This window comes from Pezoporus occidentalis, unplaced genomic scaffold (assembly GCF_034315485.1).
Source record: "Pezoporus occidentalis ecotype Australia unplaced genomic scaffold, CSIRO_AGI_Poc_V1 ctg18, whole genome shotgun sequence".
Classification (NCBI taxonomy): domain Eukaryota; kingdom Metazoa; phylum Chordata; class Aves; order Psittaciformes; family Psittacidae; genus Pezoporus; species Pezoporus occidentalis.
In genome coordinates, this window is record NW_026913640.1 from 9,203,249 (window position 1) to 9,230,317 (window position 27,069).

General features: G+C 46.3%; 2 protein-coding genes across 2 annotated transcripts in view; both read left to right on the plus strand.

The window, feature by feature from the left end:
* Positions 1 to 11,897: 11,897 nt before the first annotated feature.
* Positions 11,898 to 14,537, plus strand: LOC134161982 (basic proline-rich protein-like). The gene is made up of 7 exons (XM_062615379.1): positions 11,898 to 11,993; positions 12,094 to 12,654; positions 12,755 to 12,954; positions 13,115 to 13,554; positions 13,637 to 13,836; positions 13,937 to 14,286; positions 14,387 to 14,537. Exons 1-7 carry the CDS (start codon positions 11,898 to 11,900, stop codon positions 14,535 to 14,537), a joined length of 1,998 nt encoding a protein of 665 aa, XP_062471363.1.
* A 218-nt stretch (positions 14,538 to 14,755) lies between these two features.
* The window catches only part of ARHGAP20 (Rho GTPase activating protein 20), a 64,829-nt gene continuing 52,515 nt past the window's right edge, over positions 14,756 to 27,069 (plus strand). Inside the window, exons 1-2 of the mRNA XM_062615271.1 lie at positions 14,756 to 14,958; positions 24,421 to 24,506. Coding sequence (XP_062471255.1) covers positions 14,857 to 14,958; positions 24,421 to 24,506 — 188 coding nt within the window. The 5' untranslated portion in view covers positions 14,756 to 14,856. The remainder of the gene's footprint in view (positions 14,959 to 24,420; positions 24,507 to 27,069) is intronic.

Sequence of the window (27,069 nt, forward strand, 5' to 3'; positions counted from 1 at the left end):
AAAACTGGCTGGAGAGCTACAAACACAGTGCCATGAAGAATAACAAAACATTTAGTAGAGAAGCCTCATGAGGGTGACCGGCCTTTGGTTTATTCAGTAAAACTGGGTCTAACAGCCAAAACTGGGGGATCCAGCCTGCAGATCAGGGCAATATACTGCCCAGAATGAAGTATCTGGCCTGAAGCCTCCTTTCTGCTGCCAGCTATCCTCACAGTCTTCTAGGCACAGGCAGGACATGAGCACCACTGAGAACAAATGACTAATGCTAGCAGCTACTCAGAAAGATGAAAAAACAATAAATTGGGGTGAAAGAAGGGAAAATACATTTTTATATGCCTGGGAAAATATTCCTTGCTCTAGGTAACTGTATGAACAAAGAGGAAGAAGTGACTACATGGAAAGAAAAGCTTAACTTTGAAATCAAGGAAAAGCAAATTTCTTGGAGGCTTTTGGATACCGCCATCCTTGTCATCCCTCATGCACAGCAGCTAAAGACACCAGTGACTTTATACTAGCCACAATTATTCTACCGAGCTGCAATTCATTCTTCATTTTATATTTATCACCATCCTGAGAAATTTTCTAGAGTACTGTGAGAATACAAGCTTTTACTCCAATAACTCTATGGTACCACTCACAAATTAATATTGCAATTTTACTGGTCAGTATGAAAATGCACACTGTGGCTGATATAAGGCTGCAATCTGGAACCTGTAAACTTAAAATGCAGAGAGTTGAGTGGCATTTGAGCCAAGAAAGCTCCTGTTTTGGATCATTCCCTCTTGACAACAGCAACAACTAGTAGAAAAAATTATGCCCACTCCACACTGACCAATATATAGTCCATAAAGAAAATTAGTTTTATAATGTAAATTGTTCCACAGTAATATTTCGGTATTAATTAAACATCAGGATACTATTATTCCCTAACACAGTATTTATTTTACAGCCATACTTTGTAGTATTCAAAGCCCTAAGTAAAAGGAGCTTTCAGTAACCAGCCCGCTCTGACTGTTAGCTTTTTGGTGCAACTCTCTAGAAGGGTAAATCATTGTTATCCCCATTGCCATGCACATGATTCATTAGCTAATACTCATACGCCTATTAGCCGTCAATCCATATACACCAATTAAACAATAAAGCAACCAAAGCCACAGGCTGGCAAGTGAAGCTTACTTTAGTTCCTGCAGTCTCTTAAGACATGGAACTTACAGGAATACCTTTTTGGGTTGGCTTAGGCAGCAGATAAAGGTATAGATGTTCCCCTTGCTGAGTGTTGTTTAGTCTATAGTGAGCAGCCACTGTTCCAAAATGTAGGGTGGCCACCCAAAATGAGAGAGGATGGACACAGGGGAGATGGGGTAGGCTGTGCTGGTATTATGGGATGGCCAGCGGTGGTTGGAGGGGTAAGACACCACCAGCAGCTATTTTCAGAGAGCTTGAAAGCGGGGAGAGACAACAGGGGCTGCAACATTCTGGCTTATCTTTGATATTCATCAGGTTAATGAGTCTGCAAGTGACCTTGGTCTACTGGGTGGTGTGAGGAACTGGGGTGTAAGAGATGGGCTTTTATGTGACAACTTAAAGAGCTGACATTAATCCTTCACGTAAAGATTTAGGAGGCACAGAGGCAGCTCCTGCAAATCACCTAGCAAAGCACCATCAAATTTCCCTTCAAAGGCCTGCAAGGCTGCAGCACAGCTTTGCATCTGCACTTTGGCGTCCTCGTACCCACCCAGCACTGGAAACGGATCTTAAATGAAAGGCATCTTTCATGTGAAGTAAGGAATCTTTCATGTTGCTGGAGTGGTCTAAAGGGCCTGGCAGCGGATGGGAAGCAGCATGGCTGCTGTGTTTTGGGACCCATGCAGTGGAGCAGCCAGGGTCCTGGAATTTGCAATGTAAACTATTCACGAGATGTGATGGGGGATTTTTATTATCCTGCCAATAGAAACTTTTGAACTAAAAAGAACAGGAAAGCTCTTGCACTGATGTAATTCAGAGGGTTTCCACTGATAACACTGGAGGTATGCAACCATACATCAACCTCCTTTCTGGCACCCTTCTGGTTTGTTTCTGTTCTGGCTTCTTTCTTGTCCTTTTCTTTCCTCCCTTCTGCTTCCTTATTGAACATGGTGCTACCCTATAGTCTTCATTAACATCAGATTATAAATCCCTGCTAAAGAAATAGAGCGTCTGGCATGTGAATGCAGAGGTGGAGGTTTCCTGGACCATTTTTGATGGGTTTGCATTCAGGTGGAGGAGAAGGAAAGTTAAGCTTGGACAAGCCTGGGCTGCTGCCTATTTTGTGTGTGAAATAACCTTTCTCTGACAGCTTTTTACTTTTCCTTATTGATCCAGTGAAGTAACTGTAAAATTATGGCATCCAAATAACACTGCAAATCATTAAATAAAGCACAAGGCCAGGATATATTGTAGAATAAGTGGGTAATGTAACATCAGTGTCAACTCAACCTTTTGAAGCCAGCAGAATTGTTCTGAAGACATAAAAATACGTGCCATTATGTCATTACTGCAAAGCACCAAAAATCCTGCAAAAACTAGACTGTACATTTATACACATTTTCATTTCAGTTCTTTGAAATGGATTTTTTGCTGCCTTGGTTACCGAGATTGGCCTGGTAAGCACATGAGTTGGCCCAAACCCATAATTCACTCATTTTTCTTGACAGGCCTCTCTGGATCAACAGTTTCCACTGACCTGTAAGTTTTTGAGGCAACAGCAAATCTCTTTAGCGCAGAATTCAGCTGTGAACCTTGAACAGCAACCGAATCAACACTATAGTCCTGTGATAGGTTTCATTTTAATAAATGCCAGTGCTCTTCCTGACACTAATTTTAGCCTGGGTTTTGCGGTGTTTTTTGTAGCCAAGTACACATCCCCACAGCCAACAATGCTTTGACAACTGCAAATACATTAAATATGCATGTGAAGCTGGTAGGTTGGACGTTGTGCCAAGAAGATGGACCCAGGGCATCTAATAGTAATTATCTATGCTACATGTTTAATTTTGTTTCAGCCTGCCATTAGCTTATATCCCAATTACATTAAAATAATTGTAAGATGGGTTTGTATTCAAGATGTTGCAAAGTACTGTAATGTGTGGCAATGTTATATTGCTAATGCTATATGGTGACCAGCTGTCTAGCCCCATGCTTGAGAGTCCTCCTAAGGGAAAGCCCCCCTGAAAACTACATCATCTTAAGTGCAATATTTAAAAGCATCTGGGAAAAAAAATGCCATGTTCCTTTAAGAAAGAATCATGACTTTCAGTGAAGTCATTTGAATATGCCCCACATTAATTAGGATTTTTTCCACACTCTACCTTGTAACAGTTATAATTAATGCATACACAATATTTATGTTGCTATATTTAGGCTGAGGGAACATCCAGTTGTTCCTTTGCCATGGTGATGCTGCTCTCTGCTCACTGGGGGAGTAGGCAAACCCGCACAGAGATGTATCCTCCCTGTCCAGGTCACCAACCCGTTGTGCAATGTCTGTGATAGCAACCCAGCAAAGCCCATGACACCCCTGCTGCCTCCATGTCCCCTCTTGCTGCACGTGTCACTCCCAAGTCAGCAGCACTGTGGCTGCCAGCTCTGTGGTGTCAGCTCCATGGCTCCTCTGCTCCTGCAACTCCTTCCCACTCCTTCAGGTTCTCTCCCACTGCCTCTTTGCCCAAAATCCTGTCCATTCACAGCAAGTAACTTTTTCACTCTTCCAGCATCCTGAAGGAATTTTTTTTTTTCCCAAAATATTATAACCTTTTCTTTTTCAGATTATTTTTCTCCCTACTTTGTGATCTAAAGAAAAGTTTATTTTTTAACAGAGTTTTAACAGCTTTTGTTTTGAAGGGTCTGGGAGTTTTGGCAGGGGTGCTGGAACTAGATGATCTTTAAGGTCCCTTGCAACCTAAACCATTCTATGATTTATGATTACAGTAACAAACCCTTTTTTTCTCAAGCTTGAATCCTAAAATAATTCAAGCCCACAATTATCCTACAGCTTAGGCTTCCATACAAATGCATGCATTTCAGTAGTGATCACCTTTCTGTTAATTTAAAAGCAACAACTATTTAGCTCTGCTTGATAAACAGGGCCCATATCCTGCTGATTCAGGAGAAATGGCTTTCATACTGAAAATAAGTGTGATAGGAATATCTGCTGGAATCTTACCTAAACTTAAGCTATCCAAACAGCTTTATGTATGTTTTCTGGCTTCAACAGTCATAATGACACTTAGGGAATGTGAAACTAATATATCTCCCCTTGCTAAATGGCTTTCTGCATCACAGGAAAGAACAAATTTTTTTTTAAGAACTAAGGATGGAATGCCAACCTTCCAGTACCCCTCCCCATGGCTACACCTTTCTTCAGTTAACAAAAAAGCAGAGAAACATTTGGTTTGGAGATGGAGTGTGAATGGAAGAGAAACATGTGCATGTCATCCTTACAAACAAAACATATCCTGCTTTGAAAATGATGATTTAGAAAGGAAATGTACCAAATGGAAAGAATTCAGAGAACAAGACTGGTTGGAGGACCAGGAATCATCAACTGCAAGGAAAAGCTAAAGGATTTGGTATTGTTTAGTCTAGAAAAGAGGATTGTGGGGACATAGTGTCCAAATATGTAGAAGGTAGCTCTAAGGAGGAAAGAATAAACTCTTTTCATATCCCTTGGGCTTAGGACAAGTTGTCATAGGCTTAACTGAGGAGGAGGCAGTTTCAGTCAGGCATCGGGGAAATAGTTCCCAATTGTGGGTATGATGCAGAGATAGGCTCACAAGGGAGGCCACACATCCCACTCATTTCTAAGTTACGCAGGAGACCTTTAGGAAAGACCTAGGTAAAGCTGTTTGATAAGAAGGTTAGGTGATCTTCTGAGGTCCTTCCTAAACCTGCTTGTTGTGCATACTGTGTTGGAGTCAGGAACAGCTTGGATACATGCTGAAAACACTGCTTAATTAGGATGCCAGAAGTAGCACTTGAGAGGTGGAAGGGCTGTGATAGAAGCCTACAGGGGCCTCAGGCACTCCTCTGCACCGCTCCTGCTGGACACCCATTTCTGACACTTAAACCCTCTGTATTGCACCACAAGTCAAACTCCATTTGGAGGTGGACAGTCCTCATTGTCCACACCTGCCAGAAGATCCAGGAATTTCAGCCCTTGTTGTACTGGGCTTGTGTGGCAAGGTTTTGATACTGAGAGGCTACAGGGGTGGCTTCTGTGAGAAGCTGCCAGAAGCTTCCCCCATGTCTGATAGAGCCAATACCAGCTGTCTCCAAGAAGGACTCACCACTGGCCAGTACTGAGCTCATCAGTGACAGCGGTAGTGCCTCTGGATAACATAGGTAAGAACAGGAAACAGTTACTGCACAACAGCAGCTGGAGAGAGAAGTGAGAAGATGTTTGAGCATTAGCTCTTCAGACACCAGGGTCAGTGCAGAAGGAGGGGAGGAGGTGCTCCAGGTGCTGCAGCAGATTCCCTTGCAGCCCATGGTGCAGCCCATGGCAAGACAGGCTGTGCCCCTGCAGCACATGGAGGTACACAGTGGAGGAAGGAGTGACAGAGACAATGGCTGATGAACTGATCACAAACCCCATTCTTCATCCCTTTGTTTTGCTGGGGGAAGAGGAGGTTGAGAGTTTGGGAGTAATGTTAAGCTCAGGAGGAAGGGAGGGGTGGGGGAAAGGTGTTTTAAGATTGGTTTTATTTCTCACTATCCTACTCTGATTTGATTGGCAAATTTGTTTGAGAGCCTAGGGTGGCATGGTTTAGTGTGAGGTGTCCCTGCCCATGGCAGGGGGGTTGGAACTAGATGATCTTAAGGTCCTTTCCAACCCTAACTATTCTATGATTGTATTCTATGATTCTATGAAATCAAACTAACTTCCCCAAGTCAAGTCTGTTTTGCCTATGATGGTAATTGCTGAGTGATCTCTCCCTATCCTTTTATCAATCCATGAACCTTTGGTCGTATTTTCTCTCCCCTGTCCAGATGAGGAGGACAGTGACAGAGTGGCTTTGGTGGGCACCTGGTGTGCAGCCAAGGTCAACCCACCTCACTCGTGTAACAGACCATTTAATCTGTAAGCCACTAGTGGTGTGGCTAGAGGCTGAGACAGGCAGGAAAGGCAACTCCTTGCTATTTGGACTGCAGCGAAGTTTGGTCTCTCTCCTTGCCTTACAGAAACTGAAGACATGTACATCAGGTTATATTGTGTAATTCAACACTGTGTACAAGAAAAATAGAGCTGTTTCCTCTTGGATCCCCAGTCAGCAGGAGCATGTCTAGCTCAATTTTATTCATCTGAGTCAGTTTTGAAAGCATCCCAGTCTTGCAGTGAAAAAATATGCAGCATGTTATGAAAGGACAACTAAAAGTCTTGCCCATCATTTTTTAAATGTCTGCCATTCACAGCTTGTCAGTCCCACAAGCTATTAGGAAAATAGAGTTCTCTATGTTGAATGGAAAACAGCAAATCCAGGGAGGAATCAGAAGTACAGTCCAATCCATCAGTATGTTAAAAACACAAACTGACAAAAAATACAGCCCTCTGGGTTCTTAAACACACTCACAGTAAAAACTGTCTGTGAATCAGACAGAGAAAGAGATGCCTGAAATGAATCCAGAGTAAGGATGATAACGTGGTAACTTTTATGGATGAGTGCATGTTACACTTGAAAGGGTCCCCTGTTCATGGGAGCTTCCTTCATGTTTCCTAAAGAGCCAATGTCAACAGTTCACTTTCTGCTTGCAATAAATTTAAGTCCCATCAGCCATAAAACAAAGATGCTCTATTCTTACTGCAACCCAATAACTTCCCATTCTAGTTACTATAAATGTCCTGCTATGAATGTATAATTCTCACCGGGCACATATATGCCAACCTGACTCATATTACCTAATTTATCACTCTGTGCCTCAACCCACTGAAATGGGAATTTGGATGTCTACATGGACAATGCTTTTGTGGAGCTCCAGGGAGTCTGTCAGCAACACCTGGCTATAACACAGAAAATAGCATAGGTTATTTATGACCTGTATGCTGATAACCATGTTTCTCAACCATAATTGTGAGTCAAGCATTTGAAAAATCCCCCTCATCAAATTTTAGGTCATAGGATGCCTTTTCTCAAGAATATATTGATGAATAGAAACCAACCGCAGCACTGAACATCACTGTGAGTGCTGTGGACTGTGGGAGTTCCAAGAGTCAAGCAGTGTGCTGGGCACAGTGAGACTCAAGAATGCTCAACCTTGTACTGAAAAGACATGTCCTGCGTATAGCTGAACACTTACTAGATGCTTCTTAAAGTCAGCCTCCCTAGTCTTAGCAGCACATGCATTTAGTATTCAGGATTATGCTGCAGATTCAGTTCTGTGTATTTCCGTCACTACTCACCTAGCTGAAAGCAAAGTTAAATGGCTTCCAGGCACAAGTGCTCAGATTTAGTTCAGAAATGTTGCTCACAAAGGGGAAAAGATTAGGCCTTATTGTAAATGAAATGCTATCCTTTCATGTATAATACTTAGCTCCTACGTGAGGTCCCTCATGGATGAATATCCAGTTACTGACTTTTAACTTTGCCTCACAATTTGAAATTAAAAGATTGATCTCTGGACAATGACTGTAGGAAAATCTTCAGTGCAGAGAAACCAAAAATAAACAGCCTTAGGAGCATATTAATGTGAACAAAAGAAATAATGCATAAGAATCAGAAGTAAGACATAGGAAAAACAGGGAAAATGTGAATGGTCAGAAAATTTGAATGTTGCTTATGGGTGGTGTTGATAGCAGGCCATGTGCATGTTGAGGTGCTTATGTTAGCCATATTTGTTCACAAGCATCATACTGGTTTAACTACAGTGATTATAAAATCAAGCTTAATTAAATCAGAGTGATGTTTGCAAGCAGGAAGCATGCAGCCCTTCAAAGGCAAACTTCCCTTTGATGCGCTGGAGTGAATTTCAAACGGCATATGTAATAAGGCTGAAAGATATTAAGAATTGGTAGGCTCATTGGTAGGTTCCTCTGTATGCTGGGTCATGAAAGTCTTCCCTCATATCTGGTCAGCAGGTGTGGCTGTGGGAGGATGGCTCTAGCTGGCCATAGTGGTAATACCATGTGGAGCACTCAATGATCAGGCTCTCCCAGTAGTGGCACTGTTCCCATTTCTACAGTAGAGTTGCCAGCTGCAGTCCCTATTCAATGTGCACACTTGTCCCTGCTGCTGGGAATATGCCACGTGCTGCAGACTCAGACTCCATATTCGCATGGGGCCACCCTGCATTTTTGGGATAGAGAGAGTGGGTAGACCTTTGTTTCTTTGACAAGCTTTGGCAGAACTACCCAAGTGAGGTGTTTCTGAATGCTTATGGAGTCCCTGAAGCAAAGCATGTGGCACAAAAGGCCCTGCAAATGTTAGAGCATGGGAAGGGGCAGAAGGGGGTATTTCCTGTTAAATGTGAGCCTATCTGCACAAAGCACAAATAATGTTATGGTATAAAACCCAGGACATTGATGAATTCCAGCTACCAACTATTCACACAGTGTTTAACAATTTTATTAGCAAGCTGCTATCAAAAGGGCAGGGCTTGGTACCGGGGCTTTCTTCTGCCCAGAATCTCTGGGAGCATAGAGGATGTTCTCAGTTTACCGCAACCTTTTTGACAAGAAGCAGCAGCAAATATTGTGAAGATAAGCAATGAAGGATTCACACTGCAGGGTAAAAACCTGCTGTTAGAGCTCCTGTACAGAGTTCCAGCACCCATTCCATCCATCCTGTTCTCCTCCTCCAACCTTTCCTTTCAGCTCAGCTTTTCTCCACCTGAGTAGCTCCAGTCTGTCCAGGATATTGCCCTGTATTTAGCTGCTAACAATACATGAGCAGCATGAGATTCTAGATTCTGCGTTATTAAACCAGAAAGTCATACATCGGATCTCGTTGAAATACAACTGCCTCTGGAGTTTCCAACTTGGATCTATTACAGGGCTTTAATTGCATGAGGTACTTGTGAGGTTCATAAAATTAGTTTTCAGGCAAACGTACCCTTTTGGGGCAGATTTGGTAAAATCACATTTATTCAGTGCAAGTTAAGCACAGCTCACTCATTTCTAGCCTCACATAGTTCTTGTATATGATGATTTTCTTGGAAGGGAATGTCTGCTAGTGCTAATGTGTTTGAAAATCTCATAAAAACTGGAGGTAGCTGCAGCCTGCATATCTAGCATTTGCTAACAGTTTACTTTGGGTTTCCCTAATGTGACAGATTTACAGGGGTCACGTTTCCATCTGGATGGGTTTGACCATGAATAATTCTTCTGTCTTGTTCACAAATGCAATTTTCCTACAACACCCATATATTTCTGTGTCCCAATCCCCACTCTGTCTCCCCAGTATTTTTCTTCACACAACACTGTGGCCAAGGCAACAGAAAGAAAATCTTTTTATGAACATGCATGTTATTTTCTGAGCCTTGTACATCTTTTCTTAGGACAGAGCTTATGCAGGATTTTAGCTGGGGGTGATGACAGTTGGTGGAGTTTAAGGATGGTTTGGTGCAACTGTATTACCTTGGCTTTTCATTGTTCAGACCGATGTGGGTCAGAAGTACCAAGGCTGATGTCAAAACTCAGACAGCATTGGTGTCATGACAGGAAGCACACAGCAGGTGCCCTGTGGCTGGCTGATGTCAGATGGGTGGCAGGGACCAGGGTGGTTTGGGCAGCAGCAGCCCCACCCCTATGGCTGGCTCCGCACTAGCCCATGTGTGAGTTTCTGCATTCCTGGACTAGCAGTGAAGGAAAGCTGGTGTTTTTTTCATTGGGAATCTCTGCACAGCAGCAGGTAACAGTTGCATAGAGGCAGCACAGGGAATGCTGCACAGGCTGCAATAGCATCCTGTCCCCCTGCATCACACCACCAATTTTCAAAGGTCTCTCAAAATTCAAACTAAAATCGATAAACAAAGACCTGATTTGCCAGAAAGAAACTGTCAGTTAAGCCCTGAACAGTCCTTCAGGGAAACAAATTTTCCCCATTTCCCATTTTTGGCAGTTTTTTGCACGTGTGTTTATTTATTTTCACCCTCTGAGATTAACCATCATGAGGCATGGGATCCGCTTGCTGCCAGCACCACGATAGAGGTCTTTTTACAGGCAGGGTGCTCCAGACTGCCTCTGCATTGCTGCTGTACCCAGCGTGCTTCCTCCACAGCTCTGTCCATGCTGCAGTGAGGGGATCAAGGCTTGCAAAGCCTGCTGCCTTCAAGTCACTCCTGCCAAAGTCACATTTCCAGTGTTAAACTTCCCATCCATGTTTCTGGCAGAGCAGGCTAAGGAAAGGCATGGGAAAGCACCAGAGAAGCACTGCAGCTACCAAAACCTGCATGGCTGTATGTGTTCTACGCAAAGAAGCCAGCTTCTCCAACCTTGCTCTGCAAATGCAAGATTTTAATCTATTTATCTCAGTGAGTAGGTGAAAGAGCCAGTATCCAGTGAGGAGTGTAGGAAATGTGCTCATGGTAGTAGATAAAAGAACACCTTTAAGCACGTGCGAACGTTTTGGAAAGCTTATGTAATGTTTCCTTTGCAAAATAAACATACACTTACAGCCCCGTTTCCAAAATGTCACCAGGAATATCATCCCTTGCAAATGTTTCTGGGGAGAAGGTTACCAAATATATATATATATATATAATATATATATATGTGTGTATATATCTATCCTTGGCTATGAATAGACATTTTGCACTGTTTCTGCTCTACCCTGATAGAACTTTTCTTAGCCCCCTCACAGAAGCTTGGAGACCTGCCTGGGCACAGCATCCCACTGGGCTGGGTGCTGTGCAGCAATCAGAGACATGCCTCCCCATCTTAATAGATGTGGGTGTTATATCAGGGTAAGCTACTGCTCCACTTTTGCTTCAAATGCCACTAACCCCTGAGGGACCAGCACTATAGCAGAAGGGAAACAAGGACACAAGGGGATGGGAGCGGAGGGATGAGAGAACCTGCAAGAGCTTTGAGGACAAGGTCTGCATGGCACGGAGGGACGGCGCTCACCAAGGCCAAGAGGCACAAAACTTAGCTGATATAAAGGCTTTAAGAGACTCACTTTAAAAGTTCAGAAGGTTTTTTTAAATGGTGGTTTGCATTACTTATGTATGGCCATCTGCCTGTAAATCTAGATCATCATAGGGATGTAAAATCATGTGATCAACACGGGGAAAAATGCACATAGAGCCTGTGACAGCTGGAAAGGCTGGACATAAAAATATGCCCCATGAAGTGTAGAAAGGCAGGATTAGAATGAACCTCTTGGGTGATCAGCAGTAGCCCCTTGCTATTCCAGACACCGTATTTAATGAGGATATACGGTAACACACAAACATGACAGCCTTATCAAACCACCACCATTCATGGAACTATGGCTGGTGGGGGAGTCTTCCAAAACATCTTCTTCATACAATCAGTACAATGATCGGGACGTTTTCTTCCCTTCTCCAGCCAAGATTTATTTATAGCCTATTTACTCACATTTGCTCTTGAGCCAACACGATCCAGTAACTTAACTAGTGATTCTTCCTCCTCAATTGTTCAAGGCTCTCTGGAGCAGAGAGGCATCCCCTCAGCCTCTCTGCAACTGCCCAGTCAACTCAGACCCTGTGCTGCCATGGCTGTCCCTCCGTCATGCCAGGGACCCCTGTACCTGCACTGGCACCTGCCCCGCTGCTTGCCCCTCACATGGGGACCCTCCCTTGGGAGGGCTCTGGAGGGGATCACGTCTTGTGCTGGCCTGCCCGCTGCAGGGAGGAGGTGGGACAGGGTAACTCTGGGCAGCGCAACACCCATCCCTGGGGCCATGCAGCAGCTCCCAGCACCGGGACCCCCAACACCTGTACCCGCAGCACCGCGACCCCCAACACCTGTACCCCCAGCACCGGGACCCCCAACACCTGTACCCGCAGCACCGCGACCCCCAACACCTGTACCCCCAGCACCGGGACCCCCAACACCTGTACCCGCAGCACCGGGACCCCCAACACCTGTACCCCCAGCACCGGGACCCCCAACACCTGTACCCGCAGCACCGCGACACCCAACACCTGTACCCCCAGCACCGGGACCCCCAACACCTGTACCCCCAGCACCGGGACCCCCAACACCTGTACCCTCAGCACCGGGAGCCCCCAACACCTGTACCCGCAGCACCAGGAGCCCCAACACCTGTACCCTCAGCACCGGGACCCCCAACACCTGTACCCTCAGCACCGGGACCCCCAACACCTGTACCCACAACACCGGGACCCCCAACACCTGTACCCTCAGCACCGGGACCCCCAACACCTGTACCCGCAGCACCGCGACACCCAACACCTGTACCCCCAGCACCGGGACCCCCAAAACCTGTACCCTCAGCACTGGGAGCCCCAACACCTGTACCCTCAGCACCGGGACCCCCAACACCTGTACCCTCAGCACCGGGACCCCCAACACCTGTACCCGCAGCACCGCGACACCCAACACCTGTACCCCCAGCACCGGGACCCCCAACACCTGTACCCTCAGCACCGGGAGCCCCAACACCTGTACCCTCAGCACCGGGACCCCCAACACCTGTACCCTCAGCACCGGGACCCCCAACACCTGTACCCGCAGCACCGGGACCCCCAACACCTGTACCCTCAGCACCGGGACCCCCAACACCTGTACCCGCAGCACCGGGACCCCCAACACCTGTACCCTCAGCACCGGGAGCCCCAACACCTGTACCCTCAGCACCGGGAGCCCCAACACCTGTACCCACAGCACCGGGACCCCCAACACCTGTACCCGCAGCACCGGGAGCCCCAACACCTGTACCCTCAGCACCGCGACCCCCAACACCTGTACCCCCAGCACCGGGACCCCCAACACCTGTACCCCCAGCACCGGGACCCCCAACACCTGTACCCCCAGCACCGGGACCCCCAACACCTGTACCCGCAGCACCGGCAGCCCCAACACCTGTACCCCCAGCACCGGGACCCCCAACACCTGTACCGGCAGCACCGGGACCCCCAACACCTGTACCGGCAGCACCGGGACCCCCAACACCTGTACCCGCAGCACCGGCAGCCCCAACACCTGTACCCCCAGCACTGGGAGCCCCAACACCTGTACCCGCAGCACCGGGAGCCCCAACACCTGTACCCGCAGCACCGGGAGCCCCAACACCTGTACCCTCAGCACCGGGACCCCCAACACCTGTACCCGCAGCACTGGGACCCCCAACACCTGTACCCGCAGCACCGGGACCCCCAACACCTGTACCCCCAGCACCGGGACCCCCAACACCTGTACCGGCAGCACCGGGACACCCAACACCTGTACCCGCAGCACCGGGAGCCCCAACACCTGTACCCCCAGCACCGGGACCCCCAACACCTGTACCCTCCGCACCGGGACACCCAACACCTGTACCCGCAGCACCGGGAGCCCCAACACCTGTACCCCCAGCACCGGGACCCCCAACACCTGTACCCCCAGCACCGGGACCCCCAACACCTGTACCCTCAGCACCGGGACCCCCAACACCTGTACCCTACCCTGTACCCGCAGCACCGGGACCCCCAACACCTGTACCCTCAGCACCGGGAGCCCCAACACCTGTACCCTCAGCACCGGGAGCCCCAACACCTGTACCCTCAGCACCGGGACCCCCAACACCTGTACCCGCAGCACCGGGAGCCCCAACACCTGTACCCCCAGCACCGGGACCCCCAACACCTGTACCCTCAGCACCGGGACACCCAACACCTGTACCCGCAGCACCGGGAGCCCCAACACCTGTACCCCCAGCACCGGGACCCCCAACACCTGTACCCCCAGCACCGGGACCCCCAACACCTGTACCCTCAGCACCGGGACCCCCAACACCTGTACCCTCAGCACCGGGAGCCCCCAGCACCTGTACCCGCAGCACCGGGACCCCCAACACCTGTACCCTCAGCACCGGGAGCCCCAACACCTGTACCCTCAGCACCGGGAGCCCCAACACCTGTACCCGCAGCACCGGGACCCCCAACACCTGTACCCGCAGCACCGGGAGCCCAACACCTGTACCCGCAGCACCGGGACCCCCAACACCTGTACCCGCAGCACCGGGACCCCCAACACCTGTACCCGCAGCACCGGGACCCCCTACCCCTGTACCCCCAGCCCCGGGTCCCCGACCACCTGTACCCCCAGCACCGGGACCCCCAACACCTGTACCCCCAGCACCGGGACCCCCAACACCTGTACCCGCAGCACCGGGACCCCCAACACCTGTACCCCCAGCACCGGGACCCCCAACACCTGTACCCTCAGCACCGGGAGCCCCAACACCTGTACCCGCAGCACCGGGACCCCCAACACCTGTACCCTCAGCACCGGGAGCCCCCAACACCTGTACCCGCAGCACCGGGACCCCCAACACCTGTACCCTCAGCACCCGGAGCCCCCTCCTCCCGGGTCCTAGCTCCCACCCCTGGTCGCCGCCCGCCTGCTGTCTCCCACCGGCCCTCAGCGCGCATGCGCGCGGAGAGTTTGCTCGCCCCCTCCCCAGCACGAGCGCACCCCCCACGCCCCCGCCCGGCTTCCACGGCCGGCGCATGCGCGTCGCGTCCTCCCCGACGCACGGGTCTTCGCGCAGCGCGGGGCGAACCTGCGGGGGGCGTGTCCTCGCGGGGGGGGGCGTGTCCCTCGGGGGGGCGTGTCGCGGCGCGCCCTGTCCATGGTGCGGGCTGTGGCGGCGGTGCGGGTGTCCCCGCGGCGGGAGCGCTGCGGCGCGGGGCTGCATGGACGTGATGTCCCCGCAACAGGAGCTCCTCGGCCCCAGCCGCTCGTCCTCCGTGAGCGGCGAGAGCAGGGGCTTCACCGCCGCCGCCGACAGCAAGAAGGTGAGGCCGCCCCTGGGAGACCCCGCGGGAAAGACCCCCTCCTGGTCCCGAGCTCCGGTCCCAGAGCCCCCCATGGGTCACCCCCAGTCAACGCGGCCCCATCGGCCCCGGTCCCGCCCCGCCGGGTCCGGTGCTGGGGTTGCTGCCGAGGGAGTTGGTTTTCTGCGGGAAGGGCTTGCTGCGGAGGAGGGGATGCGGCGGTGCCCGGGGAGCTCAGAGGGCTCTGCCCGGTGGGTAACCCCGGGGACCTGAGCGGGGTTGCTGTACGGATGTCCCGGGAGCAAAGGGAGGCTGCTGCCTGGATGTCCGCGGTAGGTGAGGAGCGCTGCTGCCCAGATGTCCCGGGGAGCTACGGAAGGGTGTGCTGGGTGGGGGTCAGTGAAGCCAAGGGTATGGATTTACCGGTGAGCTGAAGCTGGATCCTACGTGCTGGGGAGATAGTAAAGGCTTTGCTGCATAGATGTCCTGGGGAGACCTAAAGAGGGGCTTTGCTGTATGGATGCCTGGAGGTTTTGTTGGCTGGGTATAAGAGGAAGAGGGGTGGAGGTTTGCAGAATCCTTATCCAGGGGATCTAAGAGGGATCTGCTGCATGTGTGTCTGGGGGGGAGTGAGGGAAGGGTTTGCTAGAGCTGAGGAGGTTTGTTGGCTGCTCTCGCACGTGCAAAAGAAATGTAAGAGCAGCTTCCCAAAGAAGCGCCTTCTGCTCTAAGTGTATCAATTGATGGCAGAAGAGTGTCATCTCGTCTTCAAAAGTGGTTGTAAAATCTGTTTGGTGTCTCGAATCGCTTTTCAGCATCTGACACCATCAAGTACAAAGCGTTCACTTCAGCGTACATCCAAGCGCTTGTTTCTACCTTATACTCAGCTGTAACAAGCTGTAACTCTGTAACGGGAATAATATAATAACCACATTCTTCCTGTGTAAAACAGGAATGCTTCTTTTATCTTTGTTGTAGCAAGTGCCATAGTGTTTTTCTACCCAAAGTAGAGCCGATATTTTCTTGCCTTTCCTATTTTGCCTCACAGTGGCATTTAAATCCTATGCACTGCCTTGTCTTTAGAGGTGCACAATACTACTGACCGGCAAATAGGCTGGCAGGATTAGAATGACTGGCCAGGTTACAGTGTCCTTTACTAAATCTGTCCACCTGGTGACATGAATTTAGGATGTGTGGTAGGAGAGGCTGAGCTTGTGTCCAGTCCTGTGGCTGAGTGGTGGCTGGGGCTCTGCTGGCACACTGGCACAGCGGTGTGGAGAGGAGTCCAGGTCCCTCTCCTCCTGCTGAAGTGTCTCTTTGGGCTGGAAAGTGGTGTGGTGCATTTCCGTGGGCTGTGTCCATGTGTGCCATGTCCCACCAAGGCACATAGCACTCCACCCTCACCAGAGCCTTGGGGACGTCATCCATGGCAGCTGCTGGGACCACTTCCATTTCACATGCTGTGAAATGGTTGCCTGGAGAGTGTGCGGCCAAGACTTCTACCACACTTTGCTGCAGTTACTACCTTACCAGTTTCTGAAAGGGAGTGTGATACACCTACACAAAGCAGTGGCGTACCTTCTGCTGCCTAGCTGGACAGAGTGATGCAATAGATACTCACACTCTCCAAGACCTGCAGTCTAATTTGAGATGGCCAAATGGGTGGCTTTGATTTTTCTTCTAGCATTTCTTTCATTTTTGCTGAAGACAGAGTACGATATACCTTCCAACCTGGCAGAGACCTGATGCCTGCCTGATAATGCAAAGGGATGCTCAGGTACTATGAAGATGATCATTTTTTTCTTACAAGTTCTACTTTATGGTTCAGCATTCTGAGGACAAATATTAATGGTAGCACTTGTGTTTCCTATTCCTGCTCCAAAAAGCCCACAGTAGAAGACACAGAAGACCTTGGTTTTCCCAGCAGTGACAACCGTGTGGGGATATTGCTTTTTATGGATCTTGGCAGCCCTTTTGGAATTCCTCAGTGTGGAGGCACATTCAGTGGGGTACTGATTGAGATCCTCATGTGGAGAAGCAGCTTGAGACCCTGGCTGGGCCACACAGCATATGGCAGCTTTGCACACCATGCACAGCCAAAACACACAGCCACCAACATTCAGCCAACTGCTCAGCTGCTTGTCCATGGTTGTGGTGCTCCCTTGAGATTACTAGCATGCCATCTCTTTATGCCTATGTGTGGAAGAAGATTCCTACCTTTATCCATGTGCAGCAGTGGGTTTGTCCTAGTTTTGCCTGAGGCTGGATCTCAGTGACAGTTTGAGTATTTTTTTTACTACTTGGGTCCTATGGACTCCCTATATACCTCTGTTTTGTCTTCCACTTAGCGCCAGAGCATCATAGTTATTTACAATGCAGAAAGTCTTTCTTACTACTGAGGAGATGACACTGCTTGTATTGGTTACATATAGTCAAATGGAAGAATGTTTTGGCAAGGAATCAGTTTTGATACCGGTGACACAGCATGTCAAGTTGAACAATTGTGTTGCAAATACGTATTTAACATAACTATTTTACTTTCCAGCAGAAATGCCCTCATATACGGGATGCTAAGTGACCACTGAAGCTTTCTCCCTTTTTATTATCATGGCTATGCCTTTGTCAAATTAGCTGAGAATTGCTGCACTGTCCTGTGGTTGTCTGAACTCCTACTTCATCTTCCTCTTGGCTGTCAAAACAAAGCTGAAGGATCACATGCTTGATCCGCATCATAGGACCAAGAGACAGAAAATGTCTAGGACTTTTTTCATGTATTTTGTGTGACCATTTAAACTATTTTCCAGGAAACATTTCCCTTCCTTTTCTTGACAGGCAAAGTGGTTTGAACTGCTAACCTACCTTGCAGACACAGGAAAGTTCTCTCTGTTACAGGGCATTCAGCACATTGTTTAAAGGTGACACTGAAGTGCAGTGTTGTAGTTAATGCTTTTGGAAAATTCTGGACTAGATTCCCTCCTTTACTGGGCTTACTGGAGTCACTGGACTATGTGTGGTTGACCTCCAGGGAAGTTTTGTACAGACTGTTTAGTTTAGTAACCAATACCAGTAAATTGATGCAACTCTGAAGTGGATTGAAGTAACATGAGTAAGAGTGATTCTACAGATAGAGCTTATTTCTGCAGTTTTATCAAAGCAAACTGTGCAAGAGAGATGCCTTTTATGCCAGTGTAACTGTGTCAGCAGCATCAGCTGTGGTCATTTGACCATATTTATAAGTTCCTGGTCTTACACTTCTCTCTTCTTAGAGGGGCTAGATTCCAACCAACCCTGAGTATCTTACACAAAATAATATTTGGTAACACAAGGAGTCACTCTTAGGATTTTGTTCTGCCTCCTCAAGGATTTCAAGTAACTATTTAGAATGTTTTGGAGGCCCAGCAATTTTTAATATTTACTCATACAACGTGCAAAAGATTAACCGTTTTGCACACTAAACAAAATAGTATTTATGGTTTGAGACTTGAAATATGGTATCCCATCGCTATAAAAATGTGTTTCTTTGTGATTCTGATCACACATACAGCAACAGTTTACTGGCAGGGGAAGTTACAGTGTTCCCCAGCACTATACTAAATGGGTGAAATTCAAGGAAATTAATGACATTGGAAGAGTGAAGGTAGTCATGCAGATTTTCATCCCTTTACTTATTCTGCAAAGAAGAATCAAGTATGTATTTGCCATTATATTTGATGGCACCTTGATCTCATGCCATTAAATATATGCTTTTTAACGTAAGTCTGCTTAAGCAGAGTTTTCTTCTTCCTGTAAGTCTCTGTTCTGTTTAATGTGATCCTGGCTGAGGATATAGTAGGTTGCTTCAAAAACCACACCTGGTAGCGCTGGGAATTTTGGCTGTTCAGGAACAGTTTTGGCACCATTTAGTGAAGTTATAGATAATTCCTGTCCTAGAATCACAGAATAATTAGGGTTTGCAAGGACCTTAAGATCATCAAGTGCAACCCCCCTGCCATCCTGCAAACATATCCTGGAGCAGTTTTATCTCTGATGAGGATTGAAAAGGCCCCTGTTTTAATGAAGTCATCTGCATAGCTGGTTTGTATATTGAAGTCACCTTGGCAGGCTGTGCTGGCTTATGATAGCTAACTGTTGTGATATGCTTCCTGATGCTGCTTGAATTCTAAACTAACATTCCCCTGTCTGCTCATGAGAGAAACTGAAAATGGTGCTTATACCTATGTGTTCTAGTTGTTGAGTTTCCCAGCCTTGGGGTTTCTTCTTGTCTCTCATGGGGGCAGTTGGAAAGAGAGGGATTTGGCAGGTCATGTGGTATCTAATACCCAGGAACTGCATATATCAAATTATTGCCTGATTACTTAATGCTGCTTGAAGCATCCATCTATGAACTGGGGGAGGGAATCTGCTTTCTCTGTCATCTGAAAACTGCTTCTGAGAAAGCCTTGATATGCAGAAACTGGGCAGAATTGTGTCCATTTGTTAACCTTCCTGTTTTTCATCAAGCTTGAAAAGAAACTTGGAGCTTCATCAAAACCACCACAACCAGAGAGTTGCTGGTCTGAGCACTGTGAACACAGTGAAGCTGACAACAGGACCCATGGGTGAAATATTCCATGCTTCCCTCCTCCACATTTTTAGTAGTCTTCCACATCTCCATCTTCTGATGTAGATGGGTGGGATCTTTTGGGCACATCCATATCAGTGATTCCGGAGATCCTTATCTTTTGGAAAGTAGGCGGTAGAACATCTCTTGCTCTTAGTTTCTTTCGTTCTTTTTTCTTTCTACTCTGAGATAGCCTTTAATCTCCATATTTGTTCCATGATTATGGGCTTTTGCTTCCACTGTGCTAATAGGTTTTTCCTCTTGTGCCCCTGCAATTGGTTTTCTCCCTGGTTATCCATCCAAAAATGGTTTTCTTTTTAGGAAAGTCCTTGTAAGTAAAAGTATTCTGCCAGCATAAACAAATGCACATAGTTTTGTTACCTGCTCTGTCTTTATGGTAAATGGGCTTTCCATGGGACCTAGACATTTCTGCTGCCTGAGCCAGCAGTTCAAATGCAGTCGTCCTCTCACTCTGTTTGTAAGGGTTCAAGAATGTTATAGGTCAATATAGGGCCTTTTCTTGCTCTACTGAAGTATAAGAGATTCTTGCTATTTCTGTTATTTTTAGACAACGCTAGACTGTAAGTTTAACAAGTACTGGATTATAGTATGTAGGAAGAAATGATTTATTGCCTCTTACAAGTGGCCTGGTGATGCAGGGGAAAGAGTGATGCCCAATTGTCCTGTAAAATTGACTGCTAGGTGTTGAGGATTGCTTTGAATTTTGATTTTTAGGCAGTTAGTTGAACTTGGCCCTACAGGTTTTGGTAAAGATTTGTGTTCTGTGCTTTGGTTCATGTCTAGCTAAACCAGAAATGTGTGCCACAGATATGTTCTGTTGCTCAGACAAAAAGAGCAGAGTTTGCATGGGTGAAATCCCTCATGGCGTTAACTTAAAAAAGTAGGCTTTGTTAAAATCAGACTTAAAAAAACAAACAAACAAACAAAAACAAAAGAGACTTAAAGCAGTGAGAGGGAGAGCTTAGCCACCTGAGTGCTGTCCTGAGCTCCAGCTATTGACACATCTGAGGGTTGTCCCTGTCACCCAGTTATATGACCCAGGCAGATGTCCCAGCCTTGACCCACTTTTGGAGCGAGCCTGTAAATAAGGAGTCTCAAATCCTTTAATGTCTGGGGACATTTTGCAACAGTATTTGCACATTTCTGAGGAGGTATCTCTGCTGTGTTTACCTGTTGGCCAGGAACTGAACACATTTTTCAACAATTTTGTATATGACTCTTAAATAGACACCAGGTAATATAGTTTTCTCACCCTAAGCTCAAACCACTCTCTGAGAAGGCAACTGTTCCTTATGTTACCGAGTTCACAAATTTGTCTGTTGCTTCTCTTTTGCTCAGATAGCAAGGGGATGACTGAGCTGATTAACTCAATTTTCTTGCTCACCTTAGTTGTCTCCTACAGTTAGTGGAGGAAAAGAGCACTTCTAGGACAAGACAAACTGTGTGCTATGTGTGTCTGTTTCTCTCTGTTGGAGCACAGGGCAAACAGTTCAGGTGTGCAAGTGAGAAGGATCCTCCTGCTCGTGTCTGACCATTGTGTCTGTCAGGCAGCACAACCTGGAAGTGTGAACAGTGTGCTCTTGGGGAATCCCAGCGCAGTCCCTGCGTTAGCCTGCCTGCTGCCACCTCTTGCACCTTTGCAGGAGCTGCAGTGGGGTATCCGCTTATTGCATTGTTTTTCACTTCTCCAGATACTTGCAAAATATCCTAAACACTATATCTGTTATTTGTCATCACAAAAGAAATAGTAAGCACTGTGATTTTTTTCATGCATCCTTTATTATTTCATGCTCTGCCATTCTCTTTCTAAATGTGATGGTTAAGTGATATACATAAGGTACAAGGGAGTGCTTTATCTTCAGATTTAATTTTTTTTTGAGGCCATAATGCACATGCTGCTCTATGTTACCTTTTTCACATAATGGGAATTAACATAATAACTTGGCAATATATTAATTTACATAAATTCCATATAATACTACTTTCCACTTCAACTGTGAGACAAAATTATCATTGAATAGTGGCAGTCAGGAACAGATTTTTCCTCCAGCTGATGAGTTGTGAGATACTTGTGAAAGTTTTACTGTAATCCTGAGATCTGTAGGGGTTCTGATTCCTGAGGAGAGGCAACATATTTTCAGTGATGGTTTGCAAGATTACTGTCCTCAGCATGGTGGGCTGATCTGCTCATAAACCACCTACCATCACAGTTTACAAAACAGTGTTTGAGTGTAGTTCTGATCATTATCTGGTGCAAATCAATTCTTTTGAAATTCATAGCCCGATGTCTGTTTATATCAGATGAGAAACTGGACAACTACTACCACCAGTCCAACAACTGGAGAAGCAAAACTTTTCTGTTAAAACCACCAGCAGAAATGCAGGAAATATAAAGTTAAACCTGAATCGGGGGAAAGAGGGAAGGAACTCGAGCTTTTGAGTGAGAGGAAGGCAAATATAACTTAGTTTGTTCTGACTGATACAAGATTATAATCTTTGCATCTGGCACACTGTAAACATTCATTATGGATACCAATTTTATGATACATTTCACATGGGTGTGACTCAGTCAGCAAATATGAGGTTTTCTCTCTGTTGACCTTTCTAATATTTACATGAAAAAAATGGGAGGTTATGATGTGGGACACATGTTGAGAAATGCTTCTCTGTGTTTCATGCTTACATAATTGGTCATTGCATCTCCTTTTGCTCCCAAACATCTGCTCTCACTACAGCTGTCCAGAATGTACCTCCTCTTCTCCACATTGCCAGCATGACATCCTTGCACATGTAAACGCAGTGAAACTGAGGAGAGCAACTGAGTCCAACTTAACCAAAAATTAGTTTTTCCTCTTCCTTCTCAAAGTAAATCAGTCCAAGTTATCATGGCGGTCACTTACTTTATCTTCCTAAGCTCTGTACATGGCAAAATACAATCAAACCCCCTCTTTCTGTCTGTAGTCAGCATCTCTATGTAGTGTTTTTATTTACATACAGCTGACCTGACTCTCTTTATTTTTGCTGTGAAAATTTTCCAAATCTCATCAATGTTTGGTTTATGTTTTAAGGCTCTTTTTAAAATTATCAGTCTTGAGGAGTTAGTTTTTGATAAAAGAAACAGGCAGAAGTGGATAATTTTCAAAGGTGGATTCAAATTACACAGTTGAATTTGTAACAATTGCTGCACAATAACTGGATCTGAGCATCTGACAAAACAAACAAGCCTGTGCCACATAAATAGAGGGGGAACCAAAAAAAGACATTGTAACAAATGCACTGCAATGAGTGAAAGAAATGCACTTGTCAAAAGCAAGTAAAACATGTAGTATTGTAGAGTTTAATTTCTCTGAGGAGAGCACGTTGTGCACCTGCCCAAACAAAACGTGTGCCACATCCAGCACATACACTGGCAGAAGAATCAGTTGCTCCCTACCATATTTGTTCCTGGTAGTCAGTGTTTATTGTTAGTATAAAGGAAGAAAGTTATGCTTTGCCATTAGCTGCAAACAGAGACTTCCTGACTGTCAAAGGTTCACCTGTCCGTGGGCTCTCAGTGGTTACAGGCTGGCGCAAGGGGCCGCTCCACACAGGATAGTGTCCTGTCAGGTGGAGTTCAACCCCGCTCCTTTTGTCTGCCAGTTTGTTCTGAAAAACGTTTGTGCTAAATAAGGTAACAACTACCCTTCTGGCGGAGGGTCAGTGAGAGGAGAGGTCATGCACCTCAGCAGCAGGCTGCACAACTGGGTCCAGAGAGCAGCTCCACGGTTAGGGACGGCAATCCTTAGTTTTGCATCCAGCTGCAGGGGGAGATGATACAGCCATGGTACATTTGTGCTGAGGAAAAGGTGTCTCTTTGTCTCCTGTGGGTGCTTTTGAAAATTCCTGCCTCTGGGGAAAACAGTGCTGTTTATTTGCTAAGTATTTTTATTGTAATATTCAACATCACTGGCTGGGAATCCATGCTCCCTTGCCAGCTGCTGCCATTTTCATCTCTTCCCTGTGCTTTGTCTTTTTCCTCCTGCATTCTCTGTCTTTGAGTGTCTACTTTTTATCATTCTCTTCCTAGTTCGTTGCTACGAATTGACCTCTCGCTTTCCTATTTTTTCCCATACATAATCAGGAATGAAAAAAACATCATTATAGAGTCATAGAATCATAGAATAGTTAGGGTTGGAAAGGACCTTAAGATCATCTAGTTCCAGCCCCCTGCCATGGGCAGGGACACCTCCCACTAAACTATGCCACCCAAGGCTCTGTCCAACCTGGACTTGAACACCACTAGGGATGGAGGATTCCCAACTTCCTTGGGCAACCCATTCCAGCTTGTCAACATGAGAAACAAGATGTAATACTCCAGCTAGATTAGTAGGGAAGGAAAATGCCCTCCTCTCTAAAGATCTGGAAGAAAATGGTAGCGCAATATAGCATGTAAGGTTAGTTGGGTAGAATCCAAACCTTGATTTATGGTAAATGTCAGACCTGATACAGAAATGTATGAAACATTTAAAATTTGAGCCACCACTTGGATATTTGATAAATGTGAAATAAAATAGATTATTAAGGGACAAAAAAAGTGATTAAGGACAAGCTCTAGGTGTTTATTTCATGCATGCAGCGTACCTCAGGCATTTGTGTCTAGACACTAATTATCAGCTTTTTTTATCACTGGTTTTCTGGTTGTGCTTCTGTTTTTCTCAATATGCGATATTTTACAACTGTTTTCGCCCTCCTGGGTTGTAATGGCAATAAGTCAACTTTTTTCCTTGGCCTGAAATTGGAGCCTGGCTGTGGCAAACCTGTATGCACACAGTTACAGTCCCAAATCTCACCTGTGATTTCATTTTGTTTCTCTTTCCAATCAGAAAATGAAGAGTTTGGCCCAAAGACGCCAGTCTGCACCGTCTTTGATCTTTGTCAAAGCACTGAACAGATCTAGATCGGTCTCAAGGTGAGTCAGTGAGTTTTGCTGGCAGTTTCTCAGCCCCAAACTTGAAACATTTTTGAGCTATTATCCCCACCAGCTTGTCAAACACAATTCAGGCTGCCTGGTGGCTGCCCGGTGGCTGCCCAGCTATAAAGTCTACTGAAAAATGTGATAGACCAGCTCAGATGCTGGCTGATCTCCTAGAGGGGGTTTCCCCAGTGCTGCCACACTAAGCTGTTCATACCCAACTGGGCAAGCAGAGGTGTTCCGCAGTTTGCAACTGGGCATGCAATGTTTGGGCTGCTCCTGTGGCTGGCCATGATTGCCTGCTGGGAAGATGGCATGGGAAGAAGATGATGCATGTTTCCTACCTTTTCCTTTGCACACTCATTCACACAGTGCCAGGCATAACTCGGGAGCGATTATTGTGGGATGGTACAGTTTATTTTGAGCTAAGATTTTGCCATGGACTGCTGCATGGTACAGGCTCTTTGGGGTCTGGAAGCCCCTGCTGGTTTAAGACAATGCTTTGGGCTAGGATCTGATGGTCACAGCCTTCTCCCATCCAGCATTAGCACTTGAAGGGCTGAGTATGTTGGAGGTGTGCGGGTGTGAAGCATTCAGCATTTTTTGCCTTCATCTCCTGACAGGGCCAGCCCTTTCTTTTCCTTCCCTACCTCACATGAAGCTTCCATAGAAATGGGAGTTTCTATGGAACTAGTCCCCTGTTCAGCCCCAGCCCTGACCTGCCATTTGAACCACTCTGCATACATAGCTTTTGTCTTCCTGCACTACAGTTCATTAGACTCTAAACTTACAAAACATAAGTGTTTATCGAGAAGTGAACCATCTGGTAGGCTGTTAATGCTTCCAGCTGTGTAGAGCTCTTTATGGAGAAACAGTATTGACAGAAATTAAAGTATGGCTTAGTAAGGAGAATTTTTTCCTACTCTGTGGTATGTTAAGTAATCCAAGTGTGAGCTTTGGAAAGTTTTTTGTGTTTGATCTACTAATACCTGGTTTTGTATTTGTCATCATGCAGAATTCCACAGTATTTTAGAAAACTGTGAAAGTATTCTGTGAAAACATTGGAGTTGAAAAATAGGAAAGGAAAACAATTTGAAACTACTTGTGGGTCTTTTTGCTGGCTAAGACATAAAAGTGGAAACTTGGAAATGAATTCCTGAAGGTTTTTGTACAGTTTTGTGTAATGTAGTGGCCTGAGCCTAGGACTGAGAGCCAGTAACATGTTCTGGTTCTGTCTGTAAAATGTCTTCTGTGGCCTCTCTTTGACTTTGTTTGCAGGTCTTTAAAGTAAGATGAATGGGTATTTTGTACCCTCTTCATGAGAATATTGAAATTGTTTAGATTGTCTGTACTGCCGTATTTATTCATTTGCTATTATTTCGTCATACCTATGTTCATAACTGTGATATCACCTTTTGGGTGTAGATGACATGTTCATAACAAAGGCTGTGAAATTAGAGACTATTACTACAGAAAGTAGCAATAACTGGAGAGTGCAGGGGAGAAGAGAAAGGATCTTTCAGCTCTTGGACTTTAGGATTTCCTGTAGTTTATAAACTTATGCCTCTAACGTCTTCCCTTCAAGCTGCCTTAAGACTTGCTCCTTGATATTAAGAGAGTGAACTATATTTGATGCTTATATTTCAATCTTATGTCATTTTCCTGCTGGAATGCTCAGACATGAACATTTTTCTTCAATTATGTTTGTTTGTATGTTTATTTTATTGCCTGCTCTGTAAGTATTAGAAATCAGACATAGTTGGAGAGACAATTTTCCACTTTCTTAAGTGTAAATAGATCTTGCTTGTATAGCCCAGAATTGCTTATATAGATCAGAATTATTTCCCGATCTGTTGTGTGGAAGGATTATTTTTGTAAGACCAGTTCATCAAGGCTTTGTATCAGAGAGGGCTGAAGGGGGGGAAATATTGCCTTGTTCTGCTCTAAGGGCAATGCTTTGCCTACCCGACAGACCCTGCTGCTTTCATAGCTGATTGATGCTGCCTCAGTCATGTCTGTCCCCTGCCTGTGGCATGCAGTGATTTAGCTGCTCCTATTTTGAATTGAAGCCTGTGGACTTAACGAGATGGGGTGAACTCTGAGGACCCTGGTGCCAAAGCAGGTGATTTTGCAGGTTCAAAGGCTATCAGTTAGAGGGTAACACTCTGGTCAGTGTTTATTATTGTTCACAGGAGCAGTAATTCTCACCTGTGCCTGACTTCCTTGTTTGGCTGTGCAAAACACATTCCTCTTCATCACCAACTGATAGATGAGTTTGAACTCTCCACTCTGTTGTGTAAATGCTTAACTCTTGTGAAGTGCTTTCTCTTCAAGTGAGCTGAAGAGCAACAAAATGACTTCTCATGTTTTCTAATCTCCTCCAAATGTTTTATCTCAGACCTGTCTCAGCTCTTAGTTTCCCTTCTTGTAGACACAGCCAGCCTGTAAAATCCATTATTCTCCTCTGGCAGTGAGCCTTAATACTGGGACTCTGTAACACTAACTTGTTAATGGTTGATTAATGACTTGTAGATAATAAAGCTCCTATCTGAAGTTAGCA